General features: G+C 34.1%; 1 protein-coding gene across 10 annotated transcripts in view; it reads left to right on the top strand.

Moving 5' to 3' along the window:
- BBS9 (Bardet-Biedl syndrome 9) overlaps positions 1-15,918 on the top strand; it is a 728,255-nt gene that overhangs the window by 200,398 nt on the left and 511,939 nt on the right. For 9 of the 10 annotated variants that reach the window (XR_007132616.1, XR_007132617.1, XR_007132615.1 and 6 more), the window contains 4 exons: positions 2,915-2,968; positions 10,855-10,957; positions 12,934-13,038; positions 15,107-15,121. Coding sequence is in view for 4 of the 10 variants with exons in the window: in XM_047763266.1 (XP_047619222.1) it covers positions 2,915-2,968; positions 10,855-10,957; positions 12,934-13,038; positions 15,107-15,121 (277 nt within the window). In the remaining 6 variants the exon portion in view is untranslated. The remainder of the gene's footprint in view (positions 1-2,914; positions 2,969-10,854; positions 10,958-12,933; positions 13,039-15,106; positions 15,122-15,918) is intronic. The other variant, XR_007132618.1, reaches the window with a different exon arrangement.

Here is a 15,918-nt window from a genome sequence, read left to right as displayed (position 1 = left end):
AAGTTTTAGGCTTTGTTACTTTCTAGGAAAAAAACATTTCTAGCCTCTTAGTGTAGTAAGGAGTTCCTTAGGCAGAATTTCTGTCTAAAAAAAGGGAGAGAGAGAGGGAACAATGGAAGGGTTCTCACTATTACTCTACCTTAAAAAAATTTTTTTTTTTCCTTTTTGGAGTATTGAGATAATCCTAATCCAGATGAATAATATTGACTCCATTTTTATTGAATGGATTAGGATAATCCTGATCCAGATGAATAATATTGACTTCATTTTTATTGAAGATTCAATGAGATAATATTTATGAAAGGTGTAGCTGAGGATTTGCTGATTTACAATCTTTAATACATTGTGGTAGTTGTGGTAGGGGAATAGTTCAAGAATAAACAGTTGGGCCAGGGATTATTTTTCCTCCCGTTTCTAATTCTATACCAAGGCAAGATATTTAATTTTTTTTTTAAATTTAAAAAAATTAAAGTATAGTTGATTTACAATGTTGTAAGGTATTTAATTTTCTTAGTCTCAATTTTCTCATCTGTTAAATGGGAATAATAATAGAATCCACTTTGTTGAATTATGATAATTTACCAACATCATTATACTAAGAAAACTACACTTTAGTTCTTCCCAAATGATCACCCTTATAGTTTTGATCACCACCCTCACTACTGCTACCATCATCTGCCTCCCACGGCTTGCCTCATCCGCTGCCGTATCCTTATGGCCTGTCGTGTAATGGGTGTTCAGTGTGTATTTGCTCTGCAAATGAACAAATACTGCTGAGAAACGAGAAGATAGAAAGGGAGACTCTCCTTGGTTACATTACCTCATCTTTTTGTTTAGTCTTCTGTAAGCACTTGTTAGGTTCTGATTAGTTTTGTATCACTGCCTGCAGTTTGGGCAAAAATCTATATTAAGTTTATCTCTATCTGTACCAAAAGTTGATCAATTTAGGCAAATGATCGAATTTACTGGGTTTACTGTATTTGGAATTTATGTCATAGGATTTGGCTTAGGAGATGACTTTGATATTTAGGTATCAGAGGATAATATCATAAGTAGTTACATAAGTTTTTCAAAGATCAATCTTAGTATAAACAGCCAAACCAAATTGTGATAAAAATCACATTAACCTTGCCATAGTTTAGTAAGTTGGGTATACCTAAAAAAAAGTAGGACTATATATGAAAGAAACATTCACTCAGCTAAGTCGCATAGTAGAGGCACTGTTTTAAAACATTGGATATTCAGCACACACCATTTCTCACTCTACCTAAAGGGTGTAGTTTGAGTGGAACATTTCTGCTTAGTTAGCTGACAAATGTACACACATATTCTTGCCTTGGAAATGATTATTTTTTTCCTTTGGGCAACTTACATAATTTTTTCTAGGTTCTCTTAAACATAGGCTATTTGAAATGAGGAATTCCCCTTCTGTTCTTTAGCAACTTTTGATCTTTGTAAGAAAAGGCCTTGTGTAATAACACTGTATTGTAATATATATTTCCCTATTGGTAACCTGGAGTGCTATTTCCTCTTAACTAGGTGTCTCTTTCCAGCTTCATTTCCCCTGCTTTACTATTTTTTCCTTCTTAAAAGATTCTTGAGAGTATCGTATTCATCCCATTGGAAAACATCAGTTTAACGATTTATGTGGCTGTGGTGCCACAATGTCTTCGTATAGCCATTTCTCTCTGGCTGTATTTTATGTTTCCAAAGGACTGTTGTCCTTGAAATATCTAGGTGTTTAGGCATGGATTAAAAAGAGCAGGAAACAGGAGATGTTGGTTTCTCTTTTAGATTTGCGGACAGCTAAATGTAAAACATTTCCTGAATTTTAGGTAATACTAGAGCAAAAAGCCTGGCTTAATATTTTATTTTCAGTCATTATTATGAAGGCACACATCCAAAAAAATAATATAAGTTGTGTTAGAATGCAGTCTTTTATTGAAGAGAAAAGCCTCACTATCCTATCTTTTTTTATGAATCGGAGTTCATATACAGTTTCCTATGGAATCATATATAGAATATGAATCTTTCAATTCTCAATTACTCTGATGACCATACATCATAGTGATACCGACTACTTAGAAGTGTCTTAGTTTTTCCTAGTAAAATAATTCCAAATCAGTTAATTTAAAGTACGGTGGATTTATTCATTGATTGAACAGAAAATATGATATTAATTGTTCCCTCAGGAGTTCATATGTGTGTTATTAGAAAATAAGTTACCCCTTGATCTTATTCTGTCATAGAGTGACTGTATTTTCCTTTCAGTCTACCACTCTAAAAAATAAACTAGAAGTTCTAAGGAAATGTTTGCTCTATTGTATTTTATTCTGAATTCTTTAAGAAACAGGACTGGGTAACCCAGGCTGGTGCTCAACGAGTGAGTTTATGATATGTGCTAGTAAAAAAATACACTCCTACTTTTGCTTTATTTTCTAGGTATAAGGCCACTCAATCTCTGTATCATTAGTTATATGCCTTAAATATATATGATTAATCAGAATAAAACATACTTTTTGTAAGTTAAAAATACAAGGACCTAAAAGAATGACATGTTTATATAGAAAATACACAGAGGCCTTCTTTTATAGAATATGAAGAATGAATTAATAAAACTAATTGGTTTTAACTTTTAAGGAAATTTGGCAATAGAGTAGTTTGATAATAAAGCATATGGATTTTTCTTCCCTTTTGAGGGATGGGTTTTTTTTATTAGCTCATGACTTTCTGAATGAAGTCATCTAAAAAGACACACTGACTCTTCTAGTCCGTCGTTAGAGTGACAAGTCCTTTATAGTTTGTTCCCTATTCTGATGATGGGAAGTATATATCACAGCCACTGTTTACTCATTGATCTTTATTTAGTATTGAAACTTTTTCCTTCCTTCTCTTCTCATTTCTGTGTTTACAGCAAGCTACTGATGTTGAGGTGGGAGCTGACCTTGTCCCTTCAGTCACAGTGAAGGTATTGTACCATAATTCTAGACTGTAATCTGCAAATAATGTCATATATTTCACCCTATGAATAACTTAATGAAAATGCAAAACATGTGGTGGGCAGAACTTATGGACATTTTCCCAAAGAGGTCATCAGTTGACCAACAGACATGTAAAAAGGTGCTCAATCAACATCACTGATCGTCAGGGAAATGCAAATCAAAACCACGTAATATATCACCTCACACCTGTTAGAATGGCTCTCATCAAGAAGATAAGAGGAGTTTGAATTGTGGCACAGCAGGTTAAGGATCTGACATTGTCTCTGCAGCAGCGCTGGTCACTACTTGGCTGCTGAGGTGCGGGTTTGATCCCTGGCCAGGGAACTTCTACATGCTGTGGGTGCAGCAAAACAAACAAACAAACAAAAAAGAGAAGATAAGAGACAACAGGTTCTGATGAGGATGTGATGAAGAAGGAGCCCTTATACATTGTTGGCGGGAATGTAAAGGGATCCAACTGGTAGGAAGAACAATTGGAGATTCCTCAAAAAATTAAAAAAAGTCCGTTGTATGATCCCAGTAACTCCATTTCTGGGTATAAACCAAAGGACATGAAAACAAGATTTCCCACAAGGTATATATACTCTCCTGTTTATCACAGCATTAGTCACAAAATAGCCAAGATATGGAAACAGTGCAAGTGCCCATCAATGGATGAACGGATTAAAAAAAAATGTGGTGCATATACACTATGGAATATTATTCAACTGTGAGAAAGAAGGATATCCTTCCATTTGCAAGAGCATGGATGGATCTTCAGCACATTATGCTAAGTAACAGAAGTCAGACAAAAATTCTGTATTATATCACTTATAAGAGAATCTAAAAAGTTATTTAAAATTTTTTTTATTATTGTTGATTTACAATGTTCTGTCAATTTCTGCTGTATAGCAAAGTGACCAATTATGCATGTATATACTTACTTTTTTTTCATATTATCTTCCATCATGTTCTATCACAAGTGATGAGATATAGTTCCTTGTGCTATACGCAGGATCTCATTGCTTATCCACTCCAAATGCAACAATTTATATCTACTAACCCCAAGCTCCCAGTCCATCCCACTCCCTCCTGTCCCCCTTGACAACCACAACCCTGTTTACCATGTCCATGAGTTTATTTCTTTTCTGTAGACAGGTTCATTTTTGCCATATGTTAGATTCCAGATAAGTGATATCATATGGCGTTTGTCTTTCTCTTTCTGATTTACTTCATTTAGTATGAGAGTCTCTAGTTCCATCCATGTTGCTGCAAATGGCATTATTTTGTTCTTTTTATGGATGAGTAGTATTCCATTGGGTATATGTACCACATCTTAATCTGTTCATCTGTCAATGGGCATTTAAGTTGTTTCCATGTCTTGACTATTGTAAATAGTGCTGCAGTGAACATAGGGGTGTATGAGTCTTTTTCAAGGAAAGTTTTGTCTGGATATATGCCCAGGAGTGGGATTGTTAGATTATATGGTAGTTCTATATTTAGTTTTCTGACATACCTCCATAACTTTTCCATAGTGGTTGTACCAATTTACATTCCCACCAAGAGTGCAGGATGGTTCCCTTTTCTCCACACCCTCTCCAGCATGTGTTATTTGTAGACTTACTAATGATGGCCATTCTGATCAGTGTGAGGTGATACCTCATTATGGTTTTGATTTGCATTTCTCTAATAACTAGTGATGTTGAATATTTTTTCATGTGCCTGTTGGCCATCCATACATCTTCCTTGGAGAATGTCTATTCAAGTCTTGATCATTTCAAGTAGTTTTTGTGTGGAGTCCTTAGAGTTTTCTATGTATGGTTGTCATGTCAACTGCATAGAGTGATAATTTTATCTCTTCTCTTCCAATTTGGATACCTTTTATTTCTTTTGTCAGATTGCTGTGTCTAGGACTTCCAGTACTAGTGAATAAAAGTGATAAGAGTGGGCATCCTTGTCTTGTTCCATATTTTAGCGGGAAGGCTTTCAGCTTGGCTGTGGGTTTGTCATAAATGGCTTTTATTATGTTGAGGTATGTTCCCTCTATACCCACTTTGGTAAGAGTTTTCATCATGAATGGACATTGGATTTTTTCAAATGCTTTTTCTGCATCTATTGAAATGATTGTGAGGTTTTTGACTTTTGTTGACGTGGTGTATGACATTGATTGATTTGTATATGTTGAACCATCCTTGTGAACTTGGGGTGAATCCCACTTGGTCATGGTGTATGATCTTTTTTATATGTTGTTGGATTCAGTTGGCTAAAATTTTGTTGAGAATTTTGCGTCTATATTCATCAAAGACATTGGCCTATTGTTTTCATTTTTGGTAGTATCTTTGTCTGGTTTTGGTATTAGGGTGATGGTGGCTTCATAGAATGTCTTTGGAATTATTCATTCTTCTTCAAAGTTTTAGAAAAGTTTAAGAAGGATGTGCATAAATTCTTCTTTGCATGTTTGGCAGAATTCGCCTATGAAGCCTTCTGGTCTTGGACTTTTGTTTGTAGGGAGTGTTTTTATTACAGACTCAATTTCATTTCTAGTGATTGATGTGTTCATCAAGTAAAAAAATTAAACCTGTAAAAAACAGAGTGTAAAATGGTGGTTACCAGGGTGTTCAGAGGTTAGGAGTGGTGATGTTTATGGGTACAAACTTACAATGAGTAGTAAATAAACCATAGAGATCTAATCCACAATATAAAGTATATAGATAATGGTATTATACTATAATTATGTGATGTGATAAATATCACTAAATTGGCAGTCATATTACAGTATTTAAATTTATAGAAGTAACACTATACAACTTTAGCTTACACAATATTATACATCAAAATTATTCAACTGAGAAAAGATTTCTTGGTTAAAAACTTAAAAGCTCAGAAACTTGAAATTTATAAGTTTTCCTCAGCCTTGGGTAGTAAATAGATAATCTTTATTATTTCCTACAAATATAAAACTGATAATTATATTTATATAAATATGTATATAATACCAAAATTGTTATGACTTATTCCTACCGCTAATTAAATGTGTAGTATGATTCAGGGTCTTTTTTTCTGGAAACTAAATTAATATTTAAATATTTTAAAGGAATTGTGTTATCACATTCTTAGTAGACCAACCAACTGATTGCAGTATTGTATATATATAAATGTTAATAGTATCTTCCTTTTATGTATGGTTATGTGTGTGTTTGAAAAGAATTCTCAGTCATTTATCTGCCATAATATTAGCTTTAAATGGATGTATTTATAGCAAGAAAACATTAAATGAAGAACCCACAAAGTAGAGTAGTGACAAATTGATAGTCCCCCCCAAAATAGAATATGAAGGATGTGGTTTTGGTTAAGATTTTTAGTCTTGCAATTGTAGAATTTTAGAACTAGGAATCAAATGTAGAACCCTCTTAAGGCGTTTAGATTAAAGTGTGGTAATCAGTCAGCACATTATTAAGCTGAAAATATTTATCACTGCCCAATGTTGGAGCCAGGGAAAGTTGTGGATCTTGGCGAGTCACTAACTTGAAACTTGGACAAGGCTTTATATTTTCTTAGATTATGGGTTGCTGTCCTTGGAGGAGCTTGACAGGGCACCAGGCTTTACCAATTGTGTTCGCTTACACTGGACCCAGCGGGTGGCCCAAGTGTGGGGATCTTTGGTAGAAGTTGAAGGGAGCCCAATCTTGTAACAGTTTCCTAAGCTAATTTTTTTGGATTCTTGCCATTGGAAACAAGGGTGGTCTTTTCCCAGTTTCCCTCCCTCCTATCCAATCAAAGGCTCTATCTCATTAATACGTCTGAGTCTGGAAAAGCATTAGTGGCAAGAAGTCAAACATTTAAGAAGGTTAAAAAAATCTACCAAGTTCCAGGAATGATCTATAGACTTTTGTGTAGGGAAATCTCTTTTATATCTATTTACTGATATTATTCAGACACATACACATAATAATTCAGGAGCACGCTATAAATTACAAAAAGAAACCTTGTAACTAAACCAGATAACATTGCTCATGCTAATTCCTCCTCAATTGCTAGTTATTGCTATAAATAAATAAACTACCTTTCCCTCCCATGTAGTTCTTCGGCTTTCATGTGTAATAGCCACCTTAAAATGATGGCATGACACTACTGGAAAATTCTCCTTCATTAGTGGAATTTTACTATATTTGAAAGTGACTAAGTCACAACTCTCTGTATTGCCATTATAAAATAATGAGAAAGAATGCAATGCACAAGAGTTGCACAAGATAAGCTGGACTTACATACAGCAGACACCGTGGCTTCCTGATTCTGCCTGACAGTTCCTATACAAATTTCTGTTATAAATCTCTCCTTATAGCCTTTTATAACAACAGCAGCCAAAATACATAACCATGCAAGTTTCCATCAAAATTAAACCCTGTTAATTGAGAAAATTTTTCCATCCTTTCCAAGTGAATGAAGATGTGGCTACCTCAAATATGTGTGCATGATGGGTGACATCATTCCAGACAACCTAGGCAAAGTGGTTATTCATACCTGGCCTTGGGAGTCATGTTTATGTATTTAGGACAAAAATTTGGTATTGTATTTCCTAAGGATCATATTTTATTTTGTTAAAAGTGGAAAATGGCATGGAAAATTCTCATTTATGTTTTATATTTTCTTCTTAATATTCTATAATTATTTTTCTCTTAAATACAAAGTTTATGATCTAGCCAAGTCTTTAACTCTTTTTTTGGCTCAAATATAACTTTTCTTTGTTACTGTAGTTATTTTCATCACACATCTTGATTCGTGTTTGAAATGCCTAATCCATTGTTGAGATGCAATAAATCTGTGTATGAGAATTATCACCACTAATCTTGCATCTAAACTAAATGCGAACTCTTGTAACAATATGAAATTGTGTGATTGTTGTCTAAGTATACATTGCTATACCAGGCAGAGTCAGAATGTCTGCTCTCTTCCAAATGGCTTATTAGTACTTTAAGGATTTTTCATTTTCATTTTAAAAACCAGCCTCTCACAGGATGTTCCTGGTCTTGCACAAGTTGGCTTGATGGTCTCATAAATGTTATTTAGCTTCTCCGAACCTCTATTTTAAAACTGTAAAATGGGAGTACTTTTTCATTTGTAGAGGTGCTTTGAGACTTAACACAGTTGCATAAGAGTGTGGGCTCTGCATTCTGCCAGACAGAAATTAAATTTTGGTTCTTATACTTGTAATCAGAGTGGCCTTGAGAAAATTATTTAGCCTCTCTGAGTCACATTTTTCTCTTCCTTAAAATGACATATAGTGATAGTAACTATTTCACAATGTTGTAAAGATTAAATGAGATAATACACATAGATAACTTACTGGTGTGGTTCCATGTATGTAAAAAACTGCTAATGGTGGAGGTCCCATCATGGCTCAGTGGTTAACGAATCCGAGTAGGAACCATGAGGTTGCGGGTCCGATCCCTGGCCTTGCTCAGTGGGTTAAGGATCCAGCGTTGCGGTGAGCTGTGGTATAGATCGCAGATGCAGCTTGGATCCCGCGTTGTTGTTGTACAGAATATCCACATCATTTAAAATTAAGACATTTACTGAATCTAGTTATATGTGAATAACGTTTTTGCGCCAGTTGTATGTTTTGTATATTTTTTCTCTCTCTGTAGTATGTATATGCCTTTTGCCTAAGAAAATTCAAAATGACTTTTATTAAAATTTAAGTTTGCCCTTACATTTTGTCAGTTAATAATGAAATGTATCTGTCTCTTATAGTAGAGCCTAGTAACTAGAATGAATTACCGCATAGCAAAGGGGCCATATAGAAGAGTGCGTCTCAACTCTGGCTGTACATGGGCGTCACCTGTGAAAAATAGCAATACTTAGGTCTATCCCCAGAGATTGCGACTTGATTGGTTGAACAGTCCTACCTGGTCAGTGACTGTGATAAATCTGGCTTACCATGTAGATGAACTCATCCAAAGGAGACTATTCAAAGAGGCTTGGGCTTTTGAGCAACAAAATCTGAAGAGAGAATTTGCCCAGTGGAAGCCAGATTTTTAAGCCTTGTCTTTGATAGTCTGAAAATGATGCTCCTAGCACTGTGGCCCTTTAATCCTTGGGCCTCATGGATTCTATTAACGTTTCTTTCTCCAGGGGAGTGAGGGAAGTCCTGGCCTTCTTTACCCATACCCATCCTATTTCCCAGGCAAACTCTTGCTCCATAGTTCCTAGCTATTGATTCTGGTTGGAGTGAAAGGATTATCTTAACCAAGAGCACCAGTTTGGAAATGCAGCCAGCTTAGAAATGCAGCAGTCGATATTATCATTCTTTGATATTTTCTAGAATTAATTATATCACGTACTTCTGTACGAAGCCATGGAAGAAAATGTTGTGATTTGATATGTATTTAAACTAGTAAATATCTCTACCTAGTAAGGAAATCTTTAGAGAATAATTAACTTGTGCAAAATGTGATAGGGTGATAGTGGGTAAAATAAATAGTCCATGATGCCACATCTGTATGTGTAAAGAAGAATGAACATATATAATATTTTTATGATGGAATTATTCACCAGCCTCGAGGGCAGATTGTTTTTTTGCTTTTGATAGAACATTTAAAAATAGCTTTATTGAGATATAATTCACTTTGAAATTTACTCATTTAATGTGTACAATTCAATGATTTTTAGTATGTTTGCAGAGCGATCACAATTTAATTTTTGAGCATTTTTGTCCTGCCCAAGAGAAACCCCATATTAACTGGGACTTTCTATTGTTTCTACTCCCCCACGCCTAATCCCTCTTCCATTCCAAAGCAACTACTAATCTATTTTCTGTCTCTGTAGATTTATATGTATGCCTACTCTGGGTATTTCATGTAAATTGAATCATGTATTATGTGTGGTCTTTGTGACTGGCTTCTTTCGCTTAACATAGTGTAATATACCCATGTTTAGCATGTACTCTGGGTATTTCATGTAAATTGAATCATGTATTATGTGTGGTCTTTGTGACTGGCTTCTTTTGCTTAACATAGTGTAATATACCCATGTTTAGCATGTGTCAGTACTTCTTTTTATTACTGAATACTATTTCATTGTATGGATATACTGTATTTTGTTTGGCCGTTCATCAGTTGATTGGTTGTTTCTACTTTTGTCTGTTATACTGCTATGAACATATGTACAAGTTTTGGGGTGTACATGTTTCATTTCTCTTGGTATGGAATTATGAGGTCAAATGGTAAATTTATGCTTAATTTTTAAAGAAACTGTGAAAGCTGTTTCCTTGAATGTCTATGCCATTTTACATTTCCATCAGTAATATATTTATTTATTTATTATTAAAGTATCATTGATTTACAGTGTTGTATCAATTTCTGCTCTGTAGTACAGTGACTCAGTCATACATATGTATGCTTTCTTTTTCTCATACTATTTTCCATCATGCTCTATCCCAAGAGATTGGATGTAGTTCACTGTGCTATACAGTAGGACCTCATTGCTTATCCATTCTACCAACCCCAAACTCCCTGTTTCTCCACATTCTTACTGACACCTTTTTGTGTATCCTTTTTAGATTATAGCATTTTAGTGGATGTATAGCAGTATTTTATTGTGTTTTTATTTTGTATTTCATATGGCCAGAATATTGAGCATTTTTTCATGCACTTGTTGGGTATTTGTACATCTTCTTGGAGAAAAGTCTGCTCAACTCTTTTGCTCAGTATCCAGTGGGGTAGAACATTTGCATTACAGGTTATGTTTTGTGATAGTTCATTTTTTCTCAGATGGTATTTACTAATTATTTGCTAGTGATTTCTTAAGTAGTTGTGATATTCTATCAATTTAGAAAAAGGTAATTTTCTATTAATAACAATTTCTATTTTCTTAGGTTACACTGCAGAATCGAGTGGGATTGCAAAAGATCAAATTATCGATTTATGTGCAGCCACCTTTAGTATTGACTTGTGATCAGTTCACATTTGAATTTATGGGTAAGTATTTTGTTGTGGCTTGAAGTCTATCATGGTACGAGAAGATTTTTTTTTTTTTGTCTCCTGTCTTTTTAGGGCTGCCCCCGTGGCATATGGAGGTTCCCAGGCTAGGGGTCGAATTGGAGCTGTAGCCGCTGTTCTACACCACAGCCACAGCAAGGCCAGATCAAGCTGCATCTGCTTCCTACACCACACTCATGGCAATGCTGGATCCTTAACCCACTGAGCGAGGCCAGGGATTGAGCCTGCATCCTCACAGATACTCGTCAGATTCGTTTCCACTGAGCCACGACGGGAAATCTTTAGAAGTTTTTTTAATTAAAAATTTTAAAATTATTGTGTTTCTTTCATGGCTATATCTGTCGTCGATTATCAAGACTTGTATCTTCCTGAAGTCAGTGATTTTGTTATTTTGCTTGTGTTTTCCCTGCAGACATAAAGCATGGGCATTCAATGAATGAATATTGAGTTAAAGTAATTAGAAATTTTCAAGTGCTTTTCTTCACTAGGTGGACCTGTAATTGTATTTAACTACTGTATTTGGAAGACTTTTTTAATTGTTTTTCTATTGAGTGATTTATTTAGTAATGTTTGAAGGAAGAATATTGGCTTGGGAGCCTGGCCTGAATTTGAATCCTGGCACTGATGCTCGATGTGTCACCTTGGGCAAGCTATGCTAGTAATTACTTAGAGCCTCAGATTTTTTTTTTTTTAATCTCAGAAAGGGGATAATGATATCTGTCTTGCAGAACAGTTTTGAGGATTTAGCTTGAAAATGAATCTGTGTAAGATATCAGTTGTTCATAAATGGCAACTCTTAGTAAGGTTTCTTTGCATAGAGTCCCTCATCTTTTACTACTTCCATCCAAGTTGTCATTAGTCCTGTTAAAATGATTTTTGAATTGTTTTTAGAGTCCTTTACTTTCTTTGTTTACTGCCACTGTTCAGCTGGGAACCTTATGTTTTATTCACAAAATCAAGAACACATCTCTCTCTTTTTTCCTTTATATAACCAGCCCTTACCTGAGTGCCTGGCAGATAGTGGAAACTCAGTAAATCTTCACTGAATCAATTGAATGATGGTTGTGGTAAACTAGTAGGTGATATTTCACTTTATCTTTTAGTTTTTCTCAATACTTCCAACTTTTCTTTCTAAAACATTCTGGACAATTAATTTTTTTCCAGTGAAAAACCTCTTATAGCTCTCTAATGCAGGTTGGAGTTCAGATGCATGAATATGGAAGACTGCACAATCTGCTAAGTTGCTACAGTTTTAGTTACATCCATCCAATTCCCCTCTTCCATGTTCTCCTGCAGTTTGTATTCTAGCCATGATAAAGTACTGTTCCCCACTCCCTAATCTCTGCCCTTTGCATACCGTTTTCTGTGTTTATGCTACCTATTCATTTGTGTAAAGTAGTGTGGAATGTTAGGTTCCCTGGTTCTGGAGTCAATTCCCAGCCCTCTATTAGCTATATGACCTTGCGAAAACTTCTTAATCTTTCTGTAGCCAGTTTCCTCATGCACCAAAAAATGGGGACAATAATAGTACCTACCTCATAGGGTTGTTGTAAGGATTAAATGAATTAATCCAAAGTTCCTGTTGAGGCTCAGTGGAAATGAATCTGACTAATATCCATGAGGACGCAGGTTTAACCCCTGGACTTGCTCAGTGGGTTAAGGATCTGGCATTGCCATGAGCTATGGTGTAGGTTACAGAGGAGGCTGGGATCTGGCGTTGCTGTGCCTGTGGCGTAGGCCAGTGGCTATAGCTCCTATTTGACCCCTAGCCTAGAAACCTTCATATGCTGCGGGTGCAGCCCAAAAAAGACAAAGGAAAAAAAATGAATTAATCCATCCAAGTATTATGTAATGTGCTTCAGACAGTAGCTGGCATGCAATGTATGCCTAATTTTAAATGTTGTTAATAACTGTCCAATATTATGTAACTGATATTATTTTTACATTGCTTATAGCACCAGAGATGACTAGAACAGTAAGCTTTTCTGTTTATCTGAAGGGAAGTTATACACCATCTGAATTGGAAGGAAATGCTGTTGTTTCTTATTCCAGACCAACAGGTAAATATACTGTTGTTCACGAATTTATAAGCCTAATCACTTCTTTTAAATTATTGGAGTTAATGAGTTAAATCTTTTGGCATTTAAGACAGGAAAACACTTGTAAAATATTATTAAATGGAAAAACATTCTTTTCTAGTGTGAAACAAAAGTGTATGTCCAAATTATTTTTGTGTGTAAAGAATAATTATTAAATCTATTTAGCTGATTTCCATATATAATGATTGATTCTATCTTTTCAATTAATAGCAAATATGATATATTTTTATTCCCACTAGACGAATGGTATCTAGTCAGACTTCACATATTTGAACTAAAGAGAAAAGCTTAGCTTGAATTAGTAAAAAATACTATAATAGCTTAATCTAGCATTAAGTCAGTCTTCAGAGTTTTAGACACTGCTTTAGTGATTAAATAAAACTTTTTAGTTAAAATATTTATTTATAAATCTAGTAAAATTTGATCTGTATTTTTTCAAGAAACTCTTTTTAGGTCAAAAAAGTTATCTTTTGTCTGGTTGAAATCCAATTATAAATTTTCACTCAGCTGTGTTCAGTTTTATAGTGTGTGTGTGTGTGTGTGTAGTGAATTTTTCATTGACAATTAGTTTACTTGTAGAATAAGAATAATTAATCATTGCTTTTTAAAATAAATGTTTACATGTATTGTAACTGATAGGGTATTTTAGCAATGTTACATTTGTGTTTTTAAAGCATTTCTGTACAGTTTTCTTAATTTAGAAAGTTTTATAGATGCCTTATTCATATTTTTTTCTCTCTCTTGATGCCAACTTTGCTTATTTAGCAGTGTTTTTAATAATCATAGTTCTTATTTTATCTAAGTGAATTTTCTTGTTTATGCATTGACAGCTCTACTGAGGTGATTTCATAACTTTAGCTCATGTTTTCAAAACATGTTTTTTCTGTTTTGTAAGTTATCTTGCTTTAAAATGTTAAAATCATTTTTAGCCAGAAGTGACCACTTTTAACTAGGTACCATTTATCTACATTTTCAAAATTTGGGTAACATAAGTATTTTATATTTAAATGGCTTTGAGAAAGCAGGCTTCAGAAATACAAAACTTCCATAAAGGATCAAGGAAAGGTAGACTTTTTAGTTGGATATTTCTGAAAAGAACATTGACCTGAACAGTGCTATTTTCATTTTGAGTTGTGAAATAAATAAGGTGGAAATGTTTGTCTAAAATATCTAATGATAAATGATTTCATTTATCATTAATTGAATATCTCAATCAGGCATTATTATATTGTTTAATCTAGCTTTGTTAAACTTTGAAAATGCAGTTGTAGAGACTGTTCATGCCTTAATTCAACTAATTATTTCATTTGTTTTCAAGGAAACAGAAACATTTTAAAAAGAGAAATCGGTTACCTAGCAAGTAGACCAAATCATTAAAATACATTATAAAGTTATAAAATCATTTTATGAGCTTATAGTTGTATATACTATTTTTAGGTATTATGCTTTTCTAAAGACAGAATTAAAAAGATTATAAATTATTACTAAACCAAAGAGTATAGGCATTAACTGGTTGGAAGTTAATTAGAAAAAGTAAAATAAATCTATAAAAGATACCAAGACAAGCTGGGGGAAAAAAAAAAAGGGCTCCATAGTAGTATCTACTGAGTAAAGTTATAAGCAACACTAACTGGAAATATTAATATTATATATTTGGCTTTTCACTCAAATTTTTTCTCAAAAATTAATTTAATGCTCTTGATGTCATTTACACAGTGAGTCTAGTTTGCTTTTGGCTAGATCTTATAGCTTTACGTCTTTTGCCACTTTTATACTGGAATAACACCTTTTCATTGACTTCTGAGAGTGGTAGTGCAAACATAATTAGATTTCATTTATTCATATTATATTCTTCAATTGTGAATTGACTTATCTTTCTTGGAAGGCCATTTGATAATCTGTAAGAATCTCAAAAATTTTAGTATATATTTTAAGCAGATATGGATTAAATTTGTGTTGTAATTTTACAACTGATAATTTGTTGCATTCTCTTTCCCCTGTCCCTTTTCACATTGCGTGTGATGGATAGATCGAAATCCTGATGGTAAGTGAAAAGATAATTTAGGACAACATGAATTTCAGAACTGAAATTTGGTCAGTTAATTGAATTGGTATTATACCATGAATGAACTCTTTTTATGCACTGCCATTTTAACTATAACAACCTCTTTAAGGTGTTTCAGTGCCTTGCTCTGGCTATGGAGAAGATAGTAGATGCTTCCTTTTACAGAGACTTGTCATTCATATTAGTTATTTCCCAGGCCTGAGACACACTGAAGTTCCATGACTTTTTTGAACAAAGCCAAAGGTGTCATTGACAACTTATTTTGTAACTCATTGGTGATTTGTCTATATGCTTTGTTATCCTACTTTACTTAAAAAGAATATGGACAAATTTCTGAATTTTAAATTAACTATTTTCCATATATCCCAACAGATCCATGTCTCTCTCTGATTAGAATGCCATGTGTCCTTTCTGTGGGCCTATATCTTGTCTTAATTGGCATTTGTGGGAGAATATCATCAAGGGTCGGACCCCTTGAACTTGCCTGGTTCAATGTTGTAACCCTTTTGTATTCTCCAGATCCTTTGTTTATGACTTTACAATAATATTTACCATAATGCAAATTTCATTGTTTGTTCCCTAGGTTCCTCTAGTAGATTTTGAGCTCTTTGAAAGCAAGATTCAAGTACTTATCTTTGAATAGTGCAGTATCTTGATACATCACAGATGCTCTAAAAATATCTCTTTTGGTTACTCTTTTCTCCTAGACATAGACTTAATGTGGTGGTTTGTTTTAGTTTATTGGCTGCTTTAAGATAAATATTAGATAATATCAA

The sequence above is a fragment of the Phacochoerus africanus genome, chromosome 16 (genome assembly GCF_016906955.1).
Source record: "Phacochoerus africanus isolate WHEZ1 chromosome 16, ROS_Pafr_v1, whole genome shotgun sequence".
In the NCBI taxonomy this organism is placed as follows: Eukaryota; Metazoa; Chordata; class Mammalia; order Artiodactyla; family Suidae; genus Phacochoerus; species Phacochoerus africanus.
Note: the sequence above shows the minus strand (reverse complement) of the source record. Positions and strands in the feature narration are given on the sequence as shown.